Genomic DNA, 27,229 nt, shown 5'->3' with positions numbered 1-27,229 from the left:
ACCAGAATCATGCAATATGGATGCCTCTTTTCAATGTCAAATCAGGGCTCTGTAACACAAAGGTTTGCAATCAATTGCTAAATACAAATGACCAATACAGGTCATCGTTGCAAGCGCACTCTGTTTAAAATACTGACCGGGAGCCAATCAGTGTGGTTGTTTTATATTTGCAATTCATTGCAAACAGTTGTATTACAGAGCCAAGAATTCAGAATTTATATACTTTTTTTTATTAAGCTATAGAAAACACATTTGTGTTGCTCATTATATATGAGCTTCAGACTTATTACATTAATTCTAAGTGGCATCCCTATCTTAAGGCATATATCTGTATTGTCAATGGATACTATAGCTTGAAGATATAATTTATAGATTGATGTCTTTCTGCTTAAACTATTGAATAAATTTCTATATGTGTGTGTTTTTATCTTTTGTCTTACAGATCGACAGAGGAGATATTCTCTCTTTTTGTATCAATAGCATTTTGTGTAGATGCTTTCAAAGATTTGGCTGCTGGTGAGTATTATCTGGGGAACAGGGGGACTGTTTCATAAAGACTTACGATTATTATAAATTTGCTATCATTGTAACTACTGTGGAAACAGTGCTCAACAGCCAATCAAATAGAAGATTTCGATGTTAACAATGGGCGATTTGTGAAGATACTTACAAAGATTTAGCTATTTGTGAGTAGGAGGGCCTGAGGACAATGTCATAAATAGTTATGATTATTAATAATCTCCATGATATTGATAGCCCTTTAAAGAATGGTTCAAAAATCCCAGCAATCTGATAAGTTAGCCCCTGTGTATTACTTTTGGGAGTGTCGTGGTCTAGTAGTTAAGACTCTTCTTTCAATCTGAAGGACGAGGGTTCAATTCCAAGCCATGGCGTGTTTTCCGTAGCAAGAAATTTACCCACATTGTGCTGCACTCAACCCAGGTGAGGTAAATGGGTACCAGCAGGAAGTAATTCCTCAAAAAGCTGTTTGCATCGGAATTGGTAGACTAGCTTGACCGAAAGCACCTTGAGCACCTAGCAAGGTGGATGCATGCGCTATACAAATTGTATATTTTATTTTACTGGGCAGGTGATCAATTAAATTTTATGAATTTTAGTAAGTCAATTTCTACCAGTTATGTAATTTTTTTATTCAGAATCTTCGTTTTTCTAACTGGAGAACATAAAATATCAGCTTGGTTATGGTTGACTCATGGATTTTTAGTATAACACTAAAAACTGCATTAAATGTGAGCAAATGAATCCTACGTTTGTGTTACTTCTCCCTGAAAGAGCTATGATGAACTAATTCACCACATACATTTAAATTTCTTTGTAGAATTTAACAAACATTACCATGCAAGCGAGTGCACAGGGGTTCCCGCTGCCGGTGACCTCCTTATCTCAACCCAACCGTCCATGACAACCCTCAATGATAGCAATACAGACCCCACCACTACACTCTTCAGCAATATCTCAAGCCAAATCTCCACTACCCTCGCCTCTTCTTCCACTCCGGAGTGCCACAGGGATTCCAGTATCCTCTATCTGCTTCTAATGCTCGGCACACTATGGCTTGGTGTAACGCTTTATAACTTCACTAAAAGGTGAGTTGATTAACAGATGTAAGATAGATGGATGGATGGATGGATAGTTAGATAGATAGATAGATAGACAGATAGATAGATAGATGTGGATGGATGGATGGATGGTTGGATGGATAGATAGATAGTTAGATAGATAGATAGATAAATAGTTGGTTGGATGGATCGATGGATATTTAGATGGATGGATGGATAGTTAGATAGATAGATAGATAGATAGAAAAATAGATAAATAGACACAGACAGACAGATAGATATTCCAGTATCCTCTTTCTGCTTATCATGCTCGGCACAATATGGCTAACTCTTTGTGAAACATTCCCTGCTATGTACCTTTATAACTATGCATTTCCCACAATTCAATGTGACCGCAATAAAACTGCATGTGATTGTGAAATTAGGCCACCGTATGATGCAATCACCAATTTACGTGTCATGATTCGTCTTTGCAGTGTCTTTACTCCTCAACTTAGAACATTCTTCACCTTGAAACACATTCCCTCAAAATTCAGTGTAACCGTATCACTGAGCTTCAAATGAATGTGAAATTGGGTCAGCATATGATGTGATCATCCCAAAATCAATTTACTCATCTCGTTTGTCTTCACAGTCCGTTTCTTGATGCAAGCAAGCGAGAGGCTCTAGCCGACTACGCCCTTCCAGTGGCTGTCCTTATCATGTCCTTTGTCGGCTCCTACGTCTTCAGGGGAACTGAAGGTATGGATCCATGAAAAAAAAATGAATTCTCAAATTGGTAGCCTTGATATCATTTTTCCCCAATAATCTTTGAAATGGCAACTTTTTTATTTCCTGTTTATTTTATAAAAACAATATTTGGGTTCTGAGCATGTAAATATGAATAAGTATAAATAAAATGAACAGCAAAAAGGAATAGAGTCAATGGGAGAAAATGAAAAAGAAAACATTTTCTTCATTTTAAAGAAGACATTTTCTTCATTTAAAACAAAATGAAATTCAATTTTTAAGAAGAAATTTTCATATTTACATCTGCACTTAATGTGAAAAATGGATATGTCCCTCTTACCTTCACTTGTTTCAGCCCTCATCAATTCTTGAGCATATGATGTTCATATCAACAGAAGGTATACAATAATAATATTCTCTTTTTGTTTTTCAGCGGATATCTTCAGTTATAATGATGGTGAAGTGCTCAACGTGACCAAGTTTGAAGGTATCTCTATTGGTATGGTGGCCGGCTCCATGGGGCTAGGATTCTGTCTCTCGCTCCTCTTTTTCATGGATCAAAACATATCTAGCGCCCTGGTTAACAACCCAGCAAACAAGTGAGCATACTCATAACCTATTTCACTATCAAGAACATTTGTATTTGAGATTACACATATTTAAGGTTCAATAAGGATAATTTACTTGGCTTTGTGCATTCAAAAGTGGCATTGTCTGAGAGGAGTTTTAGCACACAAGGATTTGCCATAATTATATTTACCTGCTTTAATGAAGTCTCTTGTGAGTGGTTTTCTGGGTGATTTGTGTCCATATATTTTTTTACAGATGCCACCCTGGGATAAAATGAGTGAATATATTTTTGAGTAAATGCATAACACTGTAGTACAGTAAGTTGATGTTGCATAGTATTAACACTTGGAGATTATTGAGCATTTCATGGAGTGGATATGTCTGCGTTAGAAATATTTTTATTATTATTTAAAACTTTATGATATGTCAGTGTTTTTTTTTGAAGAGGTAAGGAAGAGCTAAGTTGTATTTTTGAGAAAATAAAATTTGTGTTAGGTAATCACACCTAATCATGAGTCTGAAAAATATACAGAGGAATTGTTATCATTTGCTTGCAGAAATATTTCCAGATTTTGAATGTATTAAAAAAATTTCATACCATTCCTGAATTTACTTTTCCTAGATTGAAGAAAGGGACAGCGTACCATCTTGACCTGTTTGTGGTAGCCATCATGAATTGCTTTGTATCAATCTTTGGTCTGCCATGGGTCCATGCGGCTCTCCCTCACTCTCCACTCCATGTGAGGGCGCTAGCCGATGTAGAGGAGAGAGTAGACCAGGGACACGTCTATCACATGTAAGTAATATGATTGATTGGTAGATGATGATACGCACGATTGAGGGCATTAATAAGAATTATTTGCACGAGGTAGATACCTTTGGAACGGTTATGTTTTTTTACCGTTTCAAAGGTGGCAGCCCTGGTAATTCTAATAATGCCAGAGTGTAATGATGTGTATTATATGATTCATATTATAGTGATGTGGATTCTAGTTAGTTATTTGATGAGCATTCATTATACTTTACTCATGACCATTCATCACTGGTAATTGGTAAATATATGTGCTAGGGCAAATATATGACCAGTCACTTGTGCATGCACTTATTTCCTCATGTTGAGATCCACTTCGCCATCTTCTGGTAGATAATGATGAATGGTGACTGTTTATAAAACATCTTTTGAATCCCTGCAATCTTTGTTCGATGGAGTATATAGATTTAGTTAAGTAGTATGAAGTCTTCAGTGGTCTGCCTGTTACAAATCTTGCAGATCAAACTACTGCCTAAGTTTGCACCGAGTGCTAATGAGACTTGGGGCTTGCATTGATCTTGGAGATTTCTACAGACAAATTAATGACATTGTTCCCCATGACACTTGACATGATAATCATGACATCATATGACGTGATTGTAACATCAAATTAGAATCATTATGTCACGAGTTTGTCAGCGCAACTGTGGTCAATTGTTTTAAAGACTTGACTGCCAAAACCATGACATCATTCCACCTGACTCTTGACATGATAATGAAATCATGACATTGTATGACGTGAGTTGTAGCATAGAGATTGAATTATTATGATGTCATGAGTTATCATGAGTTGGTCGGTGCAACTTTTATTCCATTGTTTCTAGTACTCCTTTCATAAACCTATCCTCCAATTAGCCGCCTAAGAGTAATGCGGATATTCAATAAAAATTGCGTTCACAAACTCCGAAAATAAGCCACATTATTTTTACGAGTGCCCGTCCTGAAAAAGGCGGATAATCGTCATGACAACTGGACAAGCCCCCTCCGATGCGGTTGTGTTGGAAAAGGGGTGACCTTGTGACCGCACCATGGCAATTATCCGCATCTTTTGGAAATGCGTTCATAAACTCAAAATCTTGTCCCGATGCTGCTATTATGCGGATAATAGCAGCATCAAAATAATGCGGAGAACTCTGGTCCGCCTCCAATTTTACGACCAAATTATGCTAGTAGCCGCATAATTGGGTTTATGAAAAGGGTATAAGACTTGACCCCCTAGTACCATGAGGCTTGAAAGTGATAATTCCTAATGCTTCTAATCTGTTTCTTTGCAGTGTGGTGAGAGTAAGAGAGACCCGTTTAACAACACTCTTCTCACACATCATGATAGGTCTATCTATCATGATGTTACCTACCCCGCTTCAGTATATCCCTAAGGCTGTCCTCTACGGCCTATTCCTCTATATTGCGTATACCGCCCTCGATGGCAACCAGCTCTTTGAACGCATCGTACTGCTCATCACGGAACAGGTAAGGATGATCAGAGCTGCCAATTAGCAGCATTTTATCCTGTTTAGGAGGATTTTTAAGGGGAAAGGGACACTAAACATGATATTTCCCCTTGAAGTAGGATATTTGAAACTTGTAAGAATGATGATTTTATGATGATTTTGGTATTTTTTTCAAAATTTTTGAAGGAAATGGAATTTCAAGGTTGGCAGCTTTGGATGATTGTCTTAAAGGGGAATCCAACCCAAATAAAAACTTGTTTTTATAAGAAAAAGGAAAATCAGACAAGTTGATAGGTGAAAGTTTGAACAATATTGGACAAATAACAAGAAAGTTATGAATTTTTAAAATTTGTAAATATTGGTAATCACTATACCTATGGAGACTTCAAATTGGCCGCTTATGTGATGTCATAGTGATGTAAGGCAAGGACTACTCTTCCATGTACTTCAATACATATTATGGCTAAAATGTCATTTTCCCCAAAAGTTTTATTTCAAATTGTATTTTTCTTTCATGAGGACATTAAACAATATACTACCTGGGTTATATTTAGATTACTGCCCCAGGGGAATGGGTAATTAGGAGAAAACCACAAATCCCTGATAATAAAGTACATGGCCTATGGGAAAGTTGTCCTTGCCCCTTGTCATAATTTACTTACCCAGTTGCCAATTTGATATCTACATGGTATTAGTGATCTCAATTTTAAAGCAGCTATAACTTTCTTATTGCTTGTCCGATTTCTTTCAAACTTTCACCATTCTGTTTAATTCATTTTTCTCCTTCCCAACACAACATTGTATGGCCAAGGCTGGATTCCCCTTTAATGTTTCCATACAGTGATTTGAAATGGCCTCTTTAACAGTCAAAATTATTTTCCTATTAAATACTCGGGAAGGGGGGGGGGGGTTCAGGTTAATGCATAAGTATTATTTAAGAATTCAAATGAATTGTTAAAAAGTAATAGCTTTCATGAAAATTGACAGGTCTTACAAATATCTTTCCCACCCATTTTTCCCCATTTTAAATAACTAATGCATGTGGAGGTGTTTCACATTACAGTTAATGTGACTTTAAAGTGAAACTTACAAGACTGTTATCATATAATATTATTGAAATCCACAGTAGCACAAATATTTGAAAAGTATCCCCAGGCTTAATCACCACTCAATCTACACTATCTGCAATACCAATTTTAATGTATGTGTACTATCAGATGCAAGGATTACAGTAACTAACAATTCTAGTCATGATGAAAGCCACTTACCATTTGATACATAAAATGCTCCCCTTAGCCCATTCTTAACTAAAAATTTTGATTGATCCTAACAACCATAACTATGGAAAGCCAGGAACACCAACATCTAAAATGCTTGTTTGTTCAAAATTTTTTCTAGATATGATATGTATTCATACATACATCACATTCAGTGTGCTCCTCTTTGTTGACCAAGTATATTTTGGTCAACCAAATATCCAAATAGAAATTGCGCAATATAAATTTACAATTATTATTATTATTATTATTTTACAAAGTTTCTGTAGCAATAATTATGACAATGATGGATTTCCATACAGCTGAGGTTGATCGAATCAATTGTAACTCTCTGTAAATAATCCCCAGAAGAATATTTTTCTTCAAAGAAAATTCCACCTGAAATACATGTATACTTTAATCCCAATTATGTGAAAGAGCTTAATATGCTCTTTCATTTGATACCAAATTAGTCATGGTAGTATTTATTTTTCTGAAGATAAAGTAAATTTTATGATGTTTGGCAAGCAAACAGATTTCACTGAATTACATGGGTGTATGTAAACTTTTGGCCTCAACTGTATATGTGACAGGGCTCTGCTCAGCTTATTACTCATGCATTATTTATGATCATTCATGCATTATTCATGACTTGTCTTGTCATATCTTGCTACAGGCTGCGTACCCTCCCAACCACTATGTGAGAAGAGTACCCCAGCGTAAGATGCATCTCTTCACGGCTGTTCAACTCTTACAGCTTGGTATCCTATGTGGGTTTGGCTTCTCTCCGTGGCCCTACCTCAAAATGGTCTTCCCTCTCCTTATTCTCACCTTTCTACCTATTAGGTAAGTAGGATGGTCATCACTGGTCATTGTTAAATCTACGCATTGTTTACGCCAAATTAATGATGGATTATGTGCACACACACAACCAATAGTATCAGGACCCACTTTTCAATCATATAATGAATAATGTTCTGGAAAATGGGATGTGGCTATTCATAAAATTGTTTTTAAGTTATACGCAACTATACACAAAACTGGTGAGCCTTTATTGGGTGTGTTCAATTAGATACACTATCATTTTGATTCTAATCAGCTACAGTTCAAATCTCATCTACATATATGTGCCGCATATACATAGAACAGAATATTATCATTACTATTTTTTGTTGTTGTTTTTATTATGATTATTATAATTATGAAGGTGGTATAAGTTAAATGGTATTGTTTTTATCTGTCACTCTCCAGGCACAAGTTAGTACCATTCCTTATCGACCTCAAATTCCTGGATGCTCTGGATCGAAGCCACTAGGATGGTCAGGCATCAGAACGGCCGCTCGTTTCTATCGCCCATGGTGACAACGACAACAACATCCAAGCTCCATGTGTGACCATTGCTCGTTATTTCTTAAGCATTATTCATGATTACTCATGCATTATTCATGATTATTCGTGCGTTATTCATGATCACTCAGTCATGCATTATTCATGATCATCACCTCAGTCTCCTAGAGAGATGGGTGGGCAAGAAGTCAACGTGCAACACCTTATGATCGTAGTTTCTTAGACAACCCTTCCTGTGTACGCGTCTGTACAACCACCTGTTTGTCTGCCTGTCTGTTTGTATGCAGTTTACTGTACATGAAGCACAATCTTTCTTCTGGGTAGGTCAGCCTTGAAGAGCAGCTTCAGGCTGTTTCGAGCCAGAACGCTATATCGAGATCTCCAAGATCACATTGGTTTTGCAGCTGAATAGAGTTGATTAATTGATTATAATCTATAGCATTTATATAATGTCTATCTAGTTACCAATTTGTAGAGGGTGCACTATGTATTACCCAGTCTTAACCCCCACCTCCCCTCCCATCTGCTGTTGCCAGCATTTGGTGCATTTAAAAGATTAATCCAGTTGGTTGTGCATTCACCTCACCTGGGTTGAGAGCAGCAGTGTTGATGAATACCTTGTTGAAGCATATTAGATCCTTGGTTTGGATTTCTTGTGATGAGTATACAATCCAATGACTTTATTCTTATTAAAAATTTATCGAATGATTCTTGGCAGAACCTTCCCCCCACATTTTGCATTGAAACAAAGTAGTAGCAGTCCAAAGTAGTAAATCCAGTTTTGTCCCAGTTGAAGAGGGATCACTGGAATCACCCCCCACACTCGTGGCAGTCGCCATTAACCCCTTCTCCCCCCTTCACTTTGTATGATTCAGTGCATCCTCCAACCTCGACCAAACCCTCGTTCTTCCCCCCCCCCCTCCACTTGCCTCTTCCATTGTCATCTTTAGACATCCCCTCCTCGAACCAACAACCGTGAGCCCTTTCTTAATACATGCCCGTCATCTCTCCTCCGGCTTATGCCCATATAATATGCCTTTGTGCATAAAGTGTCAATCTCCGGCATATGGACACAATCATTGTATTGTTTGCACTTGGCCATCTGTTAGATGAATTGAATGAAAGATGAATGAATTTGATTAATGTTCTATTTGCATCTATATGATTTTAGAATAATTGGAATATTTTTTACTCTATAGCATATTCTTGATTGAGTAATAGGCCACATATTGAAAAGGCTTTCCCCATTCTTATGAACAAGAGGATAATGCATAATGAAGTGTAATCGTGTTGATAAAGTTGATATCTGTTGCAAATGTTCATAATAATTCCCATGTAACGCCTGGTGGTATACAAGAAAGTTGTAAATATTTTGTTGTTCATTTCAATGATCACTGACATGAAATGTACCTTGTTCTATGCAGGAATTTTTTGTAGAATTCCCATGAATATGTACATATGTTATTAAAGATTATAGAGTTCAAACATATTTTTGCTCTTCTTTGCTGTATGCTTGAAAATACGGGTGAAGCATTGGCATGTAAATGAATTAATGTACTATCAACGAGGCTAAAGATATTATCAATTGTGGATAACGATACTTGCTCCTATTCCTATTTGTCTCACAATGGGTGGTCAACAAGGAAATGAAAATCACAAAAGGTGATTTCAAGTCCGATGTTGGCCTTGCTGTTGGTGTTCAAATTTTGATTGCTTCCCCGTGCTCCAAAATTTACTCAGAATTTGTAAAACTTATTCAGATCACATTATTGACATCTCAACAACTAGTGAGTGACTTTTCGCGACCTTCATTTTATGTTTGGTGTTATAATCGTGTAAAAATTGCCCTAACACCAACACCAAAAGGTCAACTCTGAACTTGAAATCACCATGTCATCTCTGACTCCTCGTTGACCACCCATTGAGGGACAAACAAGAATTATAGTTGCAAGTAATGTACTATTATTGGCATTAAATAACTAGTACTCTAGAAACACCTTTATATTTATTTGTCCTTCAAATGAACTGCACTCTTATTCATATTCATTATAATCAATGTCATTTGACTTGTGATATAAAATATGACATTATTTATTTTTTTGTGACTATATCATGTATTTGTTACTTGATGTGTTCTGACTCTTCCTGTTTTATGCAACTTACATTCAAATCTCTGTATACAGTATATTTGATTAAAAGGGTATTGATGTACTCAGCAAAGAAACTAAAGTGCACTGAAGCATGTCTATAGAGACTGTCCGATGTAGACAAAAGTGGTCTTTATGAGCTAGTTCCAATAATGCATGTCTTAGCGAACACATTTCAAGCAAAAGCAAACTATTTATAGACAGATGGTCACTAAAGCAAGTTCAACTGTAATTGTATTGCATTTCATTACCCAGCAGGGATGTCACATCAAGTTTCTACTTGTACCTTTTAAATGACTATTCAACCAGGGGGGTGTTTCACAAAGATTTAAGTATGACTTAGAGTCATACTTGAATACCGAGTTGCGTACGGTATAAAAGGCTTGCCCGCATTGGTCAGATCGTGTCAAGAGGACGCGCACTAATGCATATCTATCAATAAGATCGCGCACTAATGCGTATCTATCAATAAGATCGCGCGTTGCATATCATGTACGCATCGGCATTTAAGTGCAACTTAAGTCATACTTAAATCTTTGCGAAACACCCCCCCACCTGCACTATGGTGACATGAAAATCAAAGCATGGAGTAAATAAGACCAGCATTTGTATCGTGCAAAATACTAGCATTCCTTCACAGGGGATAGATGTCGAAAACGGCTTCTTTTAATCTATTAGTCTTCAGGACTGACTTTAGCTACTAAATGATGATTTTGTCAGAGTCATGACTAGTTGTCCATATCTATTCAGCAAAGATCTTTACAATCTCTGTATGGAAATGTGCCCACTTGTTCCCACCTCAATTGAACAACCATGTATGAATATGCCACAATGAGAAGGATTATATTTCTTATTTTGGGGCAGTTGTCACGAATTACAGAGCAATTTCATTATATTAATACATTGTGATTTGCCATTGCTTGTCCAATTTTTTAAAAGTTCTTTGACTTGCAAACCCCAAACCTTTAACAATTAACATTCATATTTATTCAGATTTTTTGTCGATATTATATATTACTTATCTTAGTCAAGTATAAAAGTGGACAAACTTCTGAATTTATGAGATTCTGATTGCCGGTATCAAAATCAAACTTTAAAAATCAATTACAACCTGTGGTTAGCTGCCGTATTCATGATGCAATAGGGTTCATTTTGTGCAATGGTCTACTATCAGAATCAGCATTAATCAACAGACAAATAGGTTTAGCTCATTTATGTATTGAGGTGGGAGTGAAATTATTTCTTTATTCTTTAGCATGCTGTTTTAATCTTTCATGTTTCCCTGTTATACTTTATGCTATCAACTTATTTTGTTGCTTCAACATCCAGTGTAATACTTCTCCTTATAAGTTGCCAAACTGTTCATGTTTTCTTTGAACCTTGAAGAAGAACTCTCAAAAAAAGCGTACACGCTGTCCTGGAGAGGGTCTTCTATTGCAAAATAATTCTGTAGAGGCTTATTTGATGTTAAGTTATTCATTGCCAGCACTAATGTTCATTATTTGCTCAAAGGTTTGTATCTAGGTTTGTCATATTTATTGTTTTACTCAGAATTTTACTTTGTAAGCAATATAGTACTTTGAATTGTACTCATTTGTAGTACTCAGACATACTGTTAAGAAGGTACCAGTTATCAACTTATTTGGGGTCAGTTTTGATCTATTTATTCTTGAGTATGATTGAAGTGCAAAATTCTCAAGAAATATTTGTTGCTGCGACCAAACATAAATATTTTGTGTGCAATTTTATCAGGACCAGATGAAATGTGACCTGCTTGACCAAGATAAAATCGGCATTTAATATAGATTAAGGTGCATATATAGTGCACTCTATTTATTGTTTTGCATTTATATATTGTGGCTGCATTGGTAAAAGGTGGCATATTTATTACTAACTACTGTTGTAACATGGTATATTATTTACAATCTTAACCAGGGACTTGGAGGTACTTAATAATGGCACCAAAGAAATTTCATGAGTTAATGGGCATTCAGAATATGCAGTGCAATCTGTCTGTGTTGTTCAAAAGTTGATAACCAATACCGTCTGAAGTGAAATGCGATGATACATACCAAAGTTTCATAAACGGATATCATCAACCAGAAATCTTTTTCTTTTCTTTCTTTTTCAACTGTTGGTGCGATATTATGATGCAACTGTGAGCAAAGTATGCGATCTCAAACGTTTGAGTAGTACCTATAAAGGCATTGAAAACAATTCAAAGTACTTCATATTTATTGATATATGTTTGGGGATTCTCTTTGGAAAGCTGAGACCATTCCCATACCGTAGAAACAGGTGCTATTATTGTGCTATCAAATGAGGCAAAACATTTGTCATGAAATAAAATTCCATGGTCAGTTTACTTGTTGTTTTGAAATCATTCATGTGCAAAGAACAAGTCTTGTGGAATATGGTACTGGTTAAACTACAATGGCGTAGTCGTGGTGGTTATTGATACATGTATACCTACTTTACTTGGCATAGTACTGCTGAATGATAATATGTCCAACAAAGTACTGCTTTGGTTTATTTCATTCTGTAAAACAAAGTTCATTCTTTCATTGTTGATACAACTCTGGAGAAATATTCAAGTGAAAGTGTGCTCTTTTTACATAGTGACTGTGAACAATTTTGTTTTGTTGATGTACATGTAAGGCTGAATCCTTTTAATGAATTTATCAATTCACCAACTTGATAATTTACAGTTCACCTTGAATATCACTTTTATCAGCCACCTTTGTAAAGGGTCCTACAAGTCTAAAGGAGGCCTCAGAGTGAGTGTAAACATATATACAAAGTGTCATTTTCACAGCTGCACTGATATTAAAAGCATCCCCGCCCCCTTTCCTGTTATAAATATAATTCCACATATCTATTCAATTAGAGTTTATTTGAATTTCTTTCCTAATGCTTATCGATGCAGACGATACCTTTCTAAAATACATTTGAAATTTGTTCAGAATGATATAATTTTGACAATTCATTTTAATCCAATAGGTTTACATAGACTCACAGGCCTGTTCTTGCTTTCTATAAAATGGTATAAGCTGAGCAGAGCCCTGTAACATATACAGTTGAGGCCAAGAGTTTACATACACCCATGGAATTCAGTGAAATTTGTTCACTTGCCAAACATTGTAAAATTTACTATATCTTCAGAAATATAAATACTACAATGACAAATTTGGTATAAAATTGAAGAGCCTATTAAGCTCTTTCACATTATTGGGATTAAAGTATACATGTATTTCAGGTGGAATTTACTTTGAAGAAAAATAAATAACATTCATGCTAAATGTATTCTATTGTTTTTTAGTATATTTTCAAACATCGTTTCATAGAAATATATAAATATCAAATCTATGATTTATATTACATTTTCTATCATGATACATGTATGTCACCACTGAACAAAAACAGTGTAATCTGACATTTTTGTGTGGAGAAGTAACTAGCAAAAATATGAAATGTTTTTGTCAAGTTTTAATTTCTAACTTGTCTGAAATATGAAGATTAGGGGGGTAAACATGACACCTAAATATTTTTCAGCTCCTGATGACAAAGCAATGTGATGAAGGGGCATGATATACGCATTTGTTTGATATCAAATTCGTCATGAAAGCACAAATATGCACAAATATTTTATAAGATACAGTAGATTTTATGATGTTTGGCAAGTGTCAACTTTTCTTTGAATTTCCTGGATGTATGTAAACTTCTGGCCTCAACTGTAGCTTGATTATAGAGCTGTTTTCTATGATTAATTGCATTGATAATTGCGATTGATCAATCGTAAAAGTCATCCCCAAAATCAATTGCTAAGCTATATGTTACAGGGCTCAGGGCCCTGTCTTACAAAGAGATACGATTGATCCGATTAACCACAACTATTGATGGCCATCAACATCTAAAATGCATGCTCAAAGTATTTTCTAGATATGATGTACAGTCATACATTTATTGTTTCTTGAAAATTCAGGGTGGTTTTCTTTGCTTACAAAGAACATTGTGCAAATTCATTGGCGGCGGAAGCCAAACAATTTAGGGGGGCCACCTTTTTGGATGGACACGGAAAATTTTTGACAAGCAAAAAATAAAATGAAAATTTAGAGGGGGGGGGGACCGTCCCCCTCCCACCTCAAATTTAGGGGGGAACTGTTCCCCCCCCCTTCTGCCACCTATGTGCAAATTTCCTGGGAAAAAAAATTACATGTATCACGTTATTGGATTTCCATATAGTTCAGGTTGATTGGATCAATGGTAACTCTTTGTATGATGGCACCCTTATCTACTGGCATACATGATATTAGAATAAGTGTGCATTCTTCAGCTTTAATGTGCCAAAGCTAGAACTAAATGGGATGTCAAACAATATTTCAGATCCTGACAATCTGATTTCATGTTAATTTATTTTGTAATTATGTTTTTCTTGTAATTTCAGTGTTTTGTTTGTGCTGTGACCTTTTGCTTTTCATTAAGATAATCATCAATTATCTTGCCCTACGTAGACTAAGAAGGCAATTCTCTGAGGTATGCATATGTGTGTGTGTGTGTGTGTGTGCGTTTTGCTACTTGTTCTATTGCACTATTGTTGTGTGACTTGCATTTCATAACTTGTGTATTACATCTACATGTATATTCCTCATAAACATGTATAAATACATATATTATATCAAATTGCAAATTATATGAAAATTAAGTGTATATAAACAGCTCTGCTTCTTAGAGAAGACAATGTACATTGGTGTAAATTTCACATTTGCAGATATTGTAGATTTCAAGGCAAAGGGAGAACGAGGCGGAAACAAAACAAATTCATGTGTACAGACTATTGTTGACTAATCATTGAAGTGTGTGCATTAGATTAATTTGAAAGAAACATTGTAAGAAAAGTGTATAGGAAACACCTGAAGCATGTGCCCCAAATGTAATATATGAACAATATACGATGTTTGAGTTTAAGGTGAAATGATATGTGAACATTTATAAGCGATTTTTTAAAGCTTCCATAAGAATTTTGCAGTTTCACCTTCCTCAATTTATAGATTGAGGTTTTTTTTTCATGCACTTCTTCAGTGTAGATATAAAACATGCATAGTGATGATAATTGAATTTATCGCAATTTTTTTTTTGGGGGGGTTGGGGTAGTGAATTTCAAGAATCATTTCCATTTTTCGACATTTTTATTCATAGTTAAAGGTCAAGTCCACCCTAGAAAAATGTTGATTTCGATAAATAGAGAAAAATCAAACTGGCATAACGCTGAATATTTCATCAAAATTGGATGTAAAATAAGAAAGTTATGACATTTCGCTTATTTTTCACTAAACAGTGATTTATGCACAGCTCAGTGACATGCAAATGAGACAGTCGATGATGTCCCTCACTCACTATTCCCTTTGTTTTTTTACAGATTTAACAATAAGGACCAACTTAATTGAACCAAATATAGTATTGAACAATACTAATTCCACATGTTAAGGGAGGAATTAATCTTTGTTTCACTTGACAATGAAATAAAACTTAGATTATTTCATATTTCATAGATAAAATGCAAGATAAGTAGTGAGTGGATGACATCATCAGTCTGCTCATTTGCATACCGATCTGGATGTGAATAGAACTATTTTGTGAAATTAAACGAAACTTTTAAATATCATAGCTTTCTTATTTTACATCCGATTTTGATGAAATTTTCAGTGTTACGCTTGTTGGATTGTTCTCTTTTTATTCACATAAAGTTTATGTTGGGGTGGACTTGTCCTTTGATAAACTTGTCATGTTTCTGCACATTGTAACCGAAGACAAACTCTGAAATGCATTCATATCCTAAACATGAAAATGTATACTTCCTCCGTAGAAAGACAATGAGATGCATTCCGGCTATTTGTTAATCAACCTGAAACTTAGCTTCCACTCACGGTGCTGTTTGAGAGATAGCTGGATATGTATTTACCAGGGATGTTTCATGAACATTGCCTGACATATCACTTGAGTTGTTTCTTGGAGCAATCAACTATCCAAACCTTTAAAAAATGACTAAGATTCACTCTTTAATTGGGAGGATAATTTAAAAAAATTAGAAAAATCACAAGCTCAAATAAAGGCTTATTTCATTGAACTCGTTTTCCATACAAATGCAAAATTTGTATGGAAATTTTGCTATCATCATATCATATGCAACAATTTCAGTAGCCTTTTAGAGATATTGTGATTTTGCTATCATGACAAGATGAATGAAATCCTGGCTATTTCAGTTAATTTTAGCATTTGTGAAACACCCTCTCATTGACAAGTTGTCATCATCTTATAGTTACCATGGTAACATTCACAAACCAGTCTTCTTTGTCAATCAAAACCAAGGATTTCACTGAAATAGAGCCAACAATTCGTTCAGTGCCGACAACTCTCATGAAGCATCCCCGATTACCTATATGCTAGATTTACAAAATAAAATAAAATTATTGCAATTGAAATTAGGTAAGATATTTGCACCCATTAAAATAATATAGATTTGGGCATGTCTCATAGAGCTGTTCATAAAGTTAAGAATGACTTTAGTAACAGTTGTACTGTGACAAACTAATTAGGTATCCAAATTATGTTAGTGCATTATGCTAGATAAATGAGCAGATATGGATCAAACAGCCATAATTTAAACACACATTTTCAGTACCAAGATATTATATATTTATTATGATTTAGGTGAAATTAATGAAATTTCAAATGTACATTATTAAATTTTAGAGGTTTGGGCATACATTGTGATCCAGTTGCTGATAGTCGTCTTAACATAACAAACAGCTTTGTGAAACATGCCAATTGTAAACCATGTAAACCATTGTGAAACAAGTCAATTGTAAACCATGATATAAAGAAATTTACAATTGATCATAAGATTAATTATGTCTATGTTGTATCTATTAGGCCAATCTCATTACGCTTTCTAAAACTAGTTTACTGGAAAACGATTCAGGAAACCGGTTTGGAAGATCATTTTGCTAGCATTCCCACTTGATCGCACGAAAGTGGTTTTCAAAATCACTTCATGTAAAGCGATCTTGTTGCTATGGAAATGCTTTCAGTTGGGTAACACATTTCGTGCGAAATTCGAAACCGCATTGTAGGCATTCTACACCTGTCGTGTGGTGTAGCGAGCTCAAAATGTGTGAAGAACAGTTGTGTCCTCACTTATGCTAAAACTAGTTTAACAAGGCAAAGCGATCTTGAAAAAACTTCATCGCGAGGTGGTTTTCTAAACCAGTTTGGAAGATCGCTTCGACTGTTCTCACAACACATTAAACAAGTTTCCAGTAAACTAGTTTTAGGAAGGTAGTGAGATCTGTGTCTATATCACAGGACACAGATTCTAAAATAAGTGATTTTTAAAATGTGATCCACAGTGTTTCCTTGTGATATGAAAATGAATTTAAACAGCAAATTCTGGTGATGACTGTTAATTTGATTTTGTTTTGGGTACATACATCTATAATCAGACTAAACAGATTTGAATTTGATAATTTGACAGTAGTGTATTCAATGGTCTTAAACACTCTTGAAATAAAAGACAAGTTATATGTCAAATCTTTTTCTTGCTTGTATTTTCCCCTTGGGATTGAAAGAGAAGTGCACCCCGTCAAAAAGTTTATTTGAATTGATAGAGAGAAATCTGGCATAGTGCTGGAAATTTCATCAAAATCAGATGTTTTTTATTTAAATTTTCTCTGTTTATCAAGATCAACTTTTGGTTAGGATAGAAAGACCTACACAGGGGTCAGCTACTATACAGTTCATCTTTATCAAGATTATCTTGATATCCAAAACTTCCTTTATGTGATTGTATCTCAAATTTCAGAATGAAAATTTGATATTCCTATAGTGTAATTACTCAAAATTAAATGAAGTAAACCTGTGCAATTGCAATTATATGCAGTCAATATCGGGAAAGGTGAATGGAGAATGGGATGAACTAACATAAGAATACAAGGTAATTATCCTGTGATAAAATAAACTGTTACTATTGTAGTGAGGATTAACTAAAGTACCTTGTTGTTTATACCATACTACTATGTACCAAAGAGTGAGGCGTTCTCTCAGTGTTTACCAGTTTGCTGTTTCTGCGTATGGGAAGTGACACCATTTTTCTTACGTAATTTATTTTTGTTTTCCATTGGAAACTGAAATACAGAATTGAGATGTGCAGAAATCATTGAGTTTCGGTGTTTGCTTTCTTTCTGTAGTACTGTGTAGCAGCAAAAAAAAGGGGGAGAGGACATTGAGCCCCCCAAAAATTCATCTTGGGACCATCTTACCAAGATTTGGGATTGATCCGATCAATCGCAACTATGGCAAGCCAGCAAGGTCAACATACATAATGCATGTTTTTTTTTTTTTAAATTCTAGATATGAGTGCATATCCATAAATTCATTGATTTCTTGACAATTTGGGGTGTTCTCCTTTGTTTACAAAGGACATTTTGCAAATATCCTGTAGAAAAAATTACACTGATGTATTTCCATAGAGTTACATTTGATTGGATCAATCGTAACTCTTTGTAAGATGGGGCCCAGGTTTATTTCAAATGACCAGGGGAGCAATACATGAAGATTTGTTATTGATATTCACTGATGTTATATAAGCTACTGGAAATTCTTGCATCTGATTGGCTGAGAACCAATTGGTCAAAATTAGTGAAAAATCACTGGAAAAAAAATTATTCATGAATTGCTCCCTAGCTCTAAAAAAACACCCCAATCAATTTGGTCTAGTTTTGGTCCAAAGCAGACATATGGGTCGTTGCAAGAAACATGTGATTAATTGCAAGTCGAGTTTTTATATCTAAATCAGTCGTAAGTTTTTTAATTGTGGACTTACATTTGATTGATAAAATCTGCTTCTTAAAACAAGCAACACGGTACACCCCCTAAGTCTAATTCTCATTGAGAAATTCTCAACTCGCCAGTTAATCTAATTTCCACTTTATTGAATATTATCAGCAATTAACCTAGATCCAGATCTTACTACTTGTCACAATCCACTTACCACATCTGCAAATTTGAGATTTGCAGTCACAGTACTCCATTTTTTTTTTTTCAAACTTTTGTTACTCTTACTTTTATTTCTGTTTTCACACTTTTAGTACCAAGACTGAATTCCCCTTTAAGTTAAGTGGTAGATTTCTTTGGTCCAGAGAGATTGGACCAAAGCACATAGTTTTCTTTAAAAACATCAACTGCACTATTACATTATTACATCACAACAATGAAAACTTTACAGATCAAATCAGTTTTATATAAATCCATATTTTATTCTCTATATCATACATTCAATGTATGTACATTTATGTTACTATTTACACAGTCCCACGCATAATGGATACAAGACAGGCAGAATATACCAAGGGCCCATTTCATAAATTCTTGCAACTATTGTAACTTTGTCATTATTATATCTACCATGGAAACCTTGATTGTGATTGACTACTGAGCCACATTACCATGGTAGTTACCATATAAGTTACCATACCTGCAAGTCTCTTTGAAATGGGTCCCTGGCCTGGCATATAAAAGTAAATGCAGTATATACACGCAGTCATTTTGTTATAAAAAAACATCAAGACACATTCCTCAACTCTCTCCCCCCCAAAAAAAAAATAAAAGTGGTAAATGGCATAGGTATTTGTTTTGATGTTTGGAGTGGTGCATATGTTTACATCGACACAGCAACACTTTGATATTAAGTTGTCCTGTGATGAATCATTCTCACTGGGATTTTAGCTAACATAAATGTAATTTAGATCTTTTGAGGGTGTTGGAGCTAGGGAAAAATTAAATGCCCAACTTAAATCATCCATCTTTAAATGCACCCAAATGATTTGTAAAATTTGAATATAGAAACACTCAGATAGGTTGTTTCTGTAAAAGAAAATATATATTATTTTATTTTGCATTTGATCCATTTTCAAAACTGAATTCTTTAAACTCTTTCCCAACCCTGATTCTTATTTAAAAACATTAACTGACAAAAATAAACAAGCTATCACATAGCAGCCTAACAATGAATCCAGTGACTAGGTAATAATTGCTAAGTGCTTTGAACAGTCGTAGATTGATAAAGCGCTATATAAATGCCAATTATTATTATTTAGATGTTTCTAATGTTCCACTTACATTTCAGAATTGACATGAATGTCTATGTTCAAATTACAGGTTTAAAAATGATGTTCTATGAAAACTGGAGTGAGCTTGTTTGAACTACAAATGACTGATTTCTGAAAAAATTTGTTACAAATAAGCGATGAAAGTTTTTTTTAAGAATAGAAATAAAATGGTCCTTCAGGAATCCCTTGCTTTTGACCTGGCAATGTAAAGACATACATTAAATAAATATTTACAGAGTTACACTCAGTAAAAAAACATGTAGACAAAACAAACATCACGACCTACAAACACCAAGTACACAATTACAATAAAATATACTATTTGATGCTTTAAAAAACAATATAAGACCTTGAAAATTAGAACATACATCCTTCTTCCATATTCCACAAGTACATTTGGCTGTACAGCATCCATTTTGACCTACGTGCCCCTACACGACCTCACTCCCCTAAATTAATTGACCTAGTTCTTTTAAATTAAAAAATAATTAATATGCAGCTCGTCAATGTACTACCCAACTAATGCAAAAATCACGATCCATAAAAAAAGGCATTGAAGTTTGAAATTAAAAATGAGTATATTTTTAACTTTTGAGAAGCATTGAAATATAAGAATAATACAGCTTTTTAGGCTGTAAGAGTACTTCAATTATATGACCCATGCCTAATCTGAATGATACAGAGAAACTAAGTGTTTTAGATGCTAACATTCAACAGATTTCAATAAAATATTGTTATATCTCTGACATCAGTGAAGAGAATTACAAATTCATCAGTTCATCAAACAAAAGCCTGAATACATATTCATGTATGTACACCATCTACGCATGCACCATCAAGATATTCTCAAACATCAAAAGCAGTGATAAATATTGAAAACCTTGCTTTATATGAGCACATTAGTTATATCCACGAGATAAACTAACATACTGTACCCTTAACATGCAATCATCTATCCACTATATTAAAATACAATTTTAATAAATAAAGAGAAAATGCAGAAAATATCCTGTTCTATCCCAACCATGTTTGTTTTGGGGTTTTTTTTAATGAAAATATGCACAGCAAACATACTCTGTTAGTGAAAGATTTGGTTCTGATCATAGTAAATCCCCCAGATATGATTCTCATCCAACAATGCACTGGAGAACTAATCTCCAGATGACATCCCCTTCCCAACCCCTTCCCCCACACTGGCATTCAGAGTGAGTACCAAAGAAAAGGGATTTTTTTTCTTTTTTGGAAAAATTACCTCAGGAATATTGTCGGTAAAAAGGGGAATTTTGAAGGCAAGAAAAAACAGAAACTCTCCCTTTACACTTTCTCAGAGCCATAATTCCTATGTATTTGAAAATTTATATTTATGCATGATTACAATGGAAATAACAAACGTCTGTAATATGATTCATAAATATGACAAAGTAAAAAGTAAAAGAAATTAACTGTGCCCACTTGTAAAAACATGTTACAATGAAGTCTTCATCTTGGTCATGCTCAGTCTTTAAAATGAAAATTTGTTTGTTTTGATGGGAAGGAGTTTGGTCTCAACATCATCTACTTGAAAACTTCCATGCAGACATCTCCTCAAAGGCTGTAAAACCACATGTCACAGCCAGAATATAAAAATATCACATCAAATGTTCCTTTTTGAGCTAGAATTCATTCTCAAGTCTAGTTTTCAGAGATCGACTGCAAGTTTCCGAATGTATTTTGTGCGAGCTCAATAAGGGCCATAGCCCCTAATAATTTGTCCTTTTGCTCTTGTTGTTGTTCTCGTATAAGCTGCCTCACCATCGGTCTCCGTCCACGCTTTGGTGTCGTCTCCTCGCCCGCGTCACTAGATTCCATGCTCTCGGTCCTGAGCCTCTTACGAGTGTTTGTATCCCTGGGTCGTCTGGATGTGGGTGTTCTCATGAGTGGGCTTGATGAACTGTAAAGAGTGGCTTCTACTTGTCTCTTTTGATACCTATAGAAAAAACAAAAAGATTCAAAATGTTTTTTTACAATAAAATACATGAATGCAAGATACATAAAGACTTTGTGAAGCATTTCATGAAAGTTTATTGTCATTTATTTTTCAGACTAATATGCTTTCAACCAATCAGTTTCGAGGACTTTCAGTAGCTTATATTGCTTCATGAAATACTCCCATTTTACATCAAGGTTACCTTTGTAGACAATGAAACAGTCTCTATGAGCTATCGGTATCAATGATACATGTTTAATTGGTAACTCAATTTCATCTAGTATTCATTCAGAATAAAGTGGTGGTTCTTTTATACAGGTGGATGCTACAGAAGTCTCGCTACAAAATTAATATCTTACACTTTCAAAACCAGAACAAAAAATAGCACCCAGAATGGCTATAAATACACACCCTATATATAACAAAATGACCCGCATGAATTTCATAGGGATCCATAATAAAGGTAATTTGGAAAGAATGAAAGCAAAAAACAGGTCATATAGTACTAAAGTAAAAAAATATATATATTTTAAATTCACCAGAATGTGGAGCAATAGGATGTGAAATTACAATTCTGATAGCTAAAGACTGTTTAAATTCTGAAGGTATAATATTTTGGTGGGTTCTCTGAAACAAATGAATGACCAATAGTGTTGATGTTAGGTGTGGGTACCTGTTTATTTTCTATTAGTGGAAAACCACTCTGCTTGCAGAAATGATATCTCAGGATCTACTTTCATGGAGCGCAACTACTTATTTCTCCCATTCAGGCCTTAAATCTAAAGTGTCCTCAGGGAAAGACTACCGGTAGTCTTTCTGAAGAAAATGATCCAATGTCATAGCACAAATCAAAGAGATTTGAATGGCAACAAATATCTAATCTTGTTTCTTAATTTGTCCAGGGGAAGTATAAAGTGTAGGCCTATGCCCCTGTTTAATAGAATGACTTCATATTTACTTCAAGTGTTCATATTACTTCAGAATTGCTGTGTGGTGGGAAGGAGTCAACAGATACAATTTGACCAAGGTTTGTTACATAATATTTTCTTTAAAAATTAAAACTTTTTTTTTTGCTAATCATTTCAGATAAACAGATAACCCACATGGCTACTGTTGCCAATGAAAGTGTTTTAATGGAGTGACTCTGAGCAACAGCTTTTAAGAGACATTAAAGTTCTTTTCTCAAACTTACTTCTGTAACCATTCGGCAACTTCTTCACTGTTCTCATCGGTCCTGATGACTTCATCCACCTGTACTTGTGTAGTCTCTCGACGAAGGCCGGCATACGGATGCTCCGGACAATGTCTGTTTGCATGCGTGAATCTGGATTCACAACCTGGCAAAATGAAAATAAAAATATTTAAAGACACTTGGCAATTATGTCCAGGAACCTTAATATTGGGTATGCTAAACCTCAATTATTTGCTTTTTAAAGTGAATTACATTTTGTCTGAAACTTTCACTTTTAGGCATACATGTACTGCACCAATTAGTTTTTCATAAACAAATTTTGGTACTTATGCAATGTAAATTCATCCCTTTTAAAAATTCATTTGAATTACAATACACATGTGTATACATCAAAACCTCTTATATGCCGATGTTAGAAACTAGTATACTGGTAGAGATATCTTTTAAATTGTGGAGAAATAAGTAGAAGCACAAAAAATACATTAGTTGATGGAATAATATTCTATTTTTCCATCATTATTAATTTACAAATCTTATTTACTTGCTCAAGTCTAATACAAATCCCCATTTTGAAGATGTTACAAACTGGAATATAACCAAAACCAATCTGAAAGAGTTAGATTCAGTATAATTTGGAATTTGAATCAATCCTGCTGGTGAGGACCTCCTTTTTTTTCTTGTCAAGGAATTCAAGACACCTGAATGGATCAAACATGGATTGAGAATTTTTTGTTTTTCTTTTAACTACATATTTTCAGGTGCTCTTGGCTAATTCTAACTTTTCTCTGTGGCAATACTGGGGGTGTTTTATAAAGCCGTTCGTAAAATAAGAGCAACTTTAAGAACGACTGGTAAACCTTTCTTATGCACTAAACCATCGCCAATGAACATTTTGGTTTATACTATTTACCACAAGAAAGGATCACCAGTCGTTCTTAAAGTTGTTCTTGACTTACGAACAGCTTTAACGAACACCCACTTGGCCAAGCAAGACTAACCTGGAACTGAGCAAGCGAATGGTTTCTCTCCTGTATGTAATCTCTGATGGGTCTTCAACTGACCGCTCTGAACAAAAGCTCGGTTGCAGTTTGGATAGTCACACTTATATGGACGTTCTCCTGTTTGACAAAAGATAAAAACAAAGATTGTGTATAAATAATAAGTTCCAATGAAAAAAAAAAAAAATTTGTTCTGGTCAAAGCTTACCATGGCAGGGTGCTACATAAGCACTTGCCCGATTGCCCAGGGCAAGTAAAAGTTGGGCAAGTGTTTTGAAGTAAAGACCAAAACTACTTGCCCAAATTGGGCAAGCAAAATTCTCACAGTAGAATTACCAAAATTAGGGTCGATATGATCTGTCGACCCTAAATTTGGTCATGGCGGGCAAGATAAAATCACTTTGGAAAAAGAAATGCAAGAACAAGGTACATCAGTCAATTTTAAAAGAGAGAGAAAAAAAAGTTGATGGTTTATGAATAAAACCGCAATGTTTTGTTTTGAAGAGGTAAAACTTTGTTTTCAAGGATTTTTTTCGGGCAAGCGAAATAGAATTTTGGGCAAGTATATTCCAACTATTTAAAAATTTACTTGCTCTGTCGGGCAAGTGCTTCTAAAAAGTTATGTAGCACCCTGCCATGGTTTCTTTTCTTATTTATTAATTTATAGTTTTTATTTCAATATGATAGCCTCTAGACCTCTATGTCCGATTTTGTTTGTGTGTTGTTTTTTTTCTGTTCTTGTTTTCTGTTAAGCCAAGATTCGAGTGTGTTATACATGTAGTCTCCCAGGCTTTGTCTAGCATTCACGGGCGGTATTCTGAAAGCTCAATTAGCATTTTGGTATTTTGAAAAGTCACTTAAGTGCCTCTTTCCTTATTTGGCAGGGATGCATTTTGGGTATTCTGAAAAGTCTCATAGCGCTCAATCAGCGGACTTTCTGATGGGGAAAGATAATGGTGATAAGAGGTCCATTAAGTCTCATCATCTCTTGCTAATTGTGGCTTTCATTTCTTATAAATACCATACTGTGACCAAAAGTAGGAGGAAGGAAGAGAATTAAGGAGATAGGTATAAAATGGGAATAGAATAAAGGGAAATAATGTTTTATGGACAAGTATAGGCCTAAAATAAGGAATAGGCAATATATTTGGTATTTAAGAAATTAGAAAAGAGGAAAAAAGGAAACAGAAAATGTGTACACATACATGTAGGGGAAATATGACTATTATTTTTCTATTTTGTTTTATTATTTGCATCATACAGTATTTTATTTTTTGCACATTATTTTGAAGGTTTATTGAGATTGCCAAATCATGGTAGGTACAGCAATGTTCAGGGATGAATCAAACTTTGTTTCCGATAATAAGAAATAAGAATAGAAATGTCTAGTATTTAAATGAATATTCTCTCATAGAAAAAAATACACCAAAAAATGTGAGTGAGCGATTCCATCGTTTTCCCATCTATAAAATTGAAAATGTCATAAATTTTGTACATCCGATTTTGATAAAATTTCAGTTTTATTATGCTTGTCTGAGTTTTAAGATGTATTTGTTCAAATCAGCATTTTGTTGGAGATTTCCCATATAATAAAATGAAAAGTATGTTATTTTTAAGATATAAAATCAGTAATTAATGTTCTAGAAATACATTGTATCCCCCTCCCCGAGCAGGGCATTGAGACAGAGGCAAATGAAAGATTGTAAAAAAAAAAAACATAGAAAGCTATAAAATGGATTCAAATAGGTAGATGTGAAAATCAGAACATGTTCGAAATTTTAAAAAAAGAATGAAAAACAACAAAGGTACAAGAAAAATGAGAAAGGGACAAAACAGTCAACTTCAACAACATAAACAAAGGGAAAAAAAGGTTGACTTTTATTAATGTAACTTGTAAGGTCAGCTCAGCAGTTTTCACAAACAAAATACATGACATGATCTTACTCAAAAATCAAAATTCTGACTCTGAGCATAACCTAGGCCTACACTATGTTATTCTCTAACTCAACTGTAAATAATAAATGACTGACTAAGAAAGTGATAACTGATGACATCTGAATCTGAATTCTAATGTCCAAAATTTTTTAGCCAAACCAAACTTCAACTTTCAAGCCCCGGGCCAAAGCGAGCCATATCATTTTATGAATTATCATGATTATGATCATGATTCTTTGACACTTTTTTCCAATTAAATCATGATTCTTTGACACTTTTTTCCAATTAATTACCTGTATGTGTTCGAAGGTGTGCTGTTAATGACTTTTCTCGGGGAAAGATCCGATCGCAAATAATACACTGAATAACATCTCGACGGATTTCACTGCTCCCTGCCTTCTGCAACTCTGCCACTGTCTCTGCCCTCGGTCTCCCCCTACTTGACCCTCGTTCGACGGGAGGCGAGCCCCCGCAAGAACTGCTGCTGGCAGATGGGCTGAGCTCGACGTTACCTGCACTCTCCGACCATTTCCAGGGATAAAAGTAGCAGATTCCAGGACTCACAGGACTTAAAGGCGTCAACGATAATTTTGGTGGTCGAACTGGTGATCGAATTTCAGTGTTAGGCATGATCTTATGCGGCGAATTCTTCAAAACGTTAGTCATTTTCAGCTGTCTGGTGTCTCGTTCTCTTCTTAATCTCGCGCGTTAACAACAAACCGATCTCAAATTTGGCGCTACAAATTGCTCCGGTGCAAGGTGTTCTGGGAGTTTTTTCAAGCGGGCTCTTTAAAGGATAGCCTCAAACTATCAAATCAATTTTGTTTGCAAAGAGAGAACTTGTTTGCTCTCCCTTTTCTTTTTATTTTACATTGAAAGAATTGAAATATTCACTCATTTTTCATACAATAAAACAATTATGTATTTTTTCGTTCACCTCATGGTGTAAAACAGCATATTTTTGTCAGCTTTTTAAGTCGATCCCTTATAAAGTAAGATCGTGACAAAACATGAACTTCCATATTTGGTAATTGGTATTATCAGCTGTTTCGGTACTACAAAGTACAAGCAACATTTGTGTTTG

The 27,229-nt window shown here is 34.8% G+C and overlaps 2 protein-coding genes across 2 annotated transcripts in view; one reads left to right on the top strand and one right to left on the bottom strand.

Moving 5' to 3' along the window:
• The window catches only part of LOC121423829 (sodium bicarbonate transporter-like protein 11), a 61,540-nt gene extending 53,273 nt beyond the window's left edge, over positions 1-8,267 (top strand). Inside the window, exons 10-17 of the mRNA XM_041619334.1 lie at positions 443-516; positions 1,340-1,607; positions 2,215-2,321; positions 2,743-2,908; positions 3,502-3,675; positions 4,965-5,160; positions 7,074-7,243; positions 7,649-8,267. Of these exons, the coding sequence (XP_041475268.1) occupies positions 443-516; positions 1,340-1,607; positions 2,215-2,321; positions 2,743-2,908; positions 3,502-3,675; positions 4,965-5,160; positions 7,074-7,243; positions 7,649-7,712 (1,219 nt within the window). The 3' untranslated portion in view covers positions 7,713-8,267. The remainder of the gene's footprint in view (positions 1-442; positions 517-1,339; positions 1,608-2,214; positions 2,322-2,742; positions 2,909-3,501; positions 3,676-4,964; positions 5,161-7,073; positions 7,244-7,648) is intronic.
• Positions 8,268-19,177: 10,910 nt separating this feature from the next.
• LOC121424223 (zinc finger protein 367-like) lies at positions 19,178-26,881 on the bottom strand. The gene is made up of 4 exons (XM_041619831.1): positions 26,439-26,881; positions 24,211-24,330; positions 23,213-23,357; positions 19,178-22,020 (listed from the first exon to the last, which is right to left on the bottom strand). The coding sequence occupies exons 1-4, from the start codon at positions 26,809-26,811 to the stop codon at positions 21,726-21,728; spliced, it is 933 nt and encodes a 310-aa protein (XP_041475765.1). The 5' UTR covers positions 26,812-26,881; the 3' UTR covers positions 19,178-21,725.
• Between the last annotated feature and the right edge of the window lie 348 nt (positions 26,882-27,229).

Source organism: Lytechinus variegatus, chromosome 11, assembly GCF_018143015.1.
Source record: "Lytechinus variegatus isolate NC3 chromosome 11, Lvar_3.0, whole genome shotgun sequence".
Classification (NCBI taxonomy): domain Eukaryota; kingdom Metazoa; phylum Echinodermata; class Echinoidea; order Temnopleuroida; family Toxopneustidae; genus Lytechinus; species Lytechinus variegatus.
This window is presented reverse-complemented; position numbering and strand designations above follow the sequence as displayed.

What these genes read in the sequence shown, in the direction of transcription:
- LOC121424223 (XM_041619831.1), bottom strand. Translation starts at nt 26,811, where the DNA reads ATGACTAACGTTTTGAAGAATTCGCCGCATAAGATCATGCCTAACACT. An exon ending in ACACCTTCGAACACATACAG is followed by an intron (nt 24,331 to 26,438) that starts GTAATTAATTGG and finishes TTTGTCAAACAG; the next exon opens with GAGAACGTCCATATAAGTGT. An exon ending in GTTGCCGAATGGTTACAGAA is followed by an intron (nt 22,021 to 23,212) that starts GTAAGTTTGAGA and finishes TTTTTTCTATAG; the next exon opens with GTATCAAAAGAGACAAGTAG.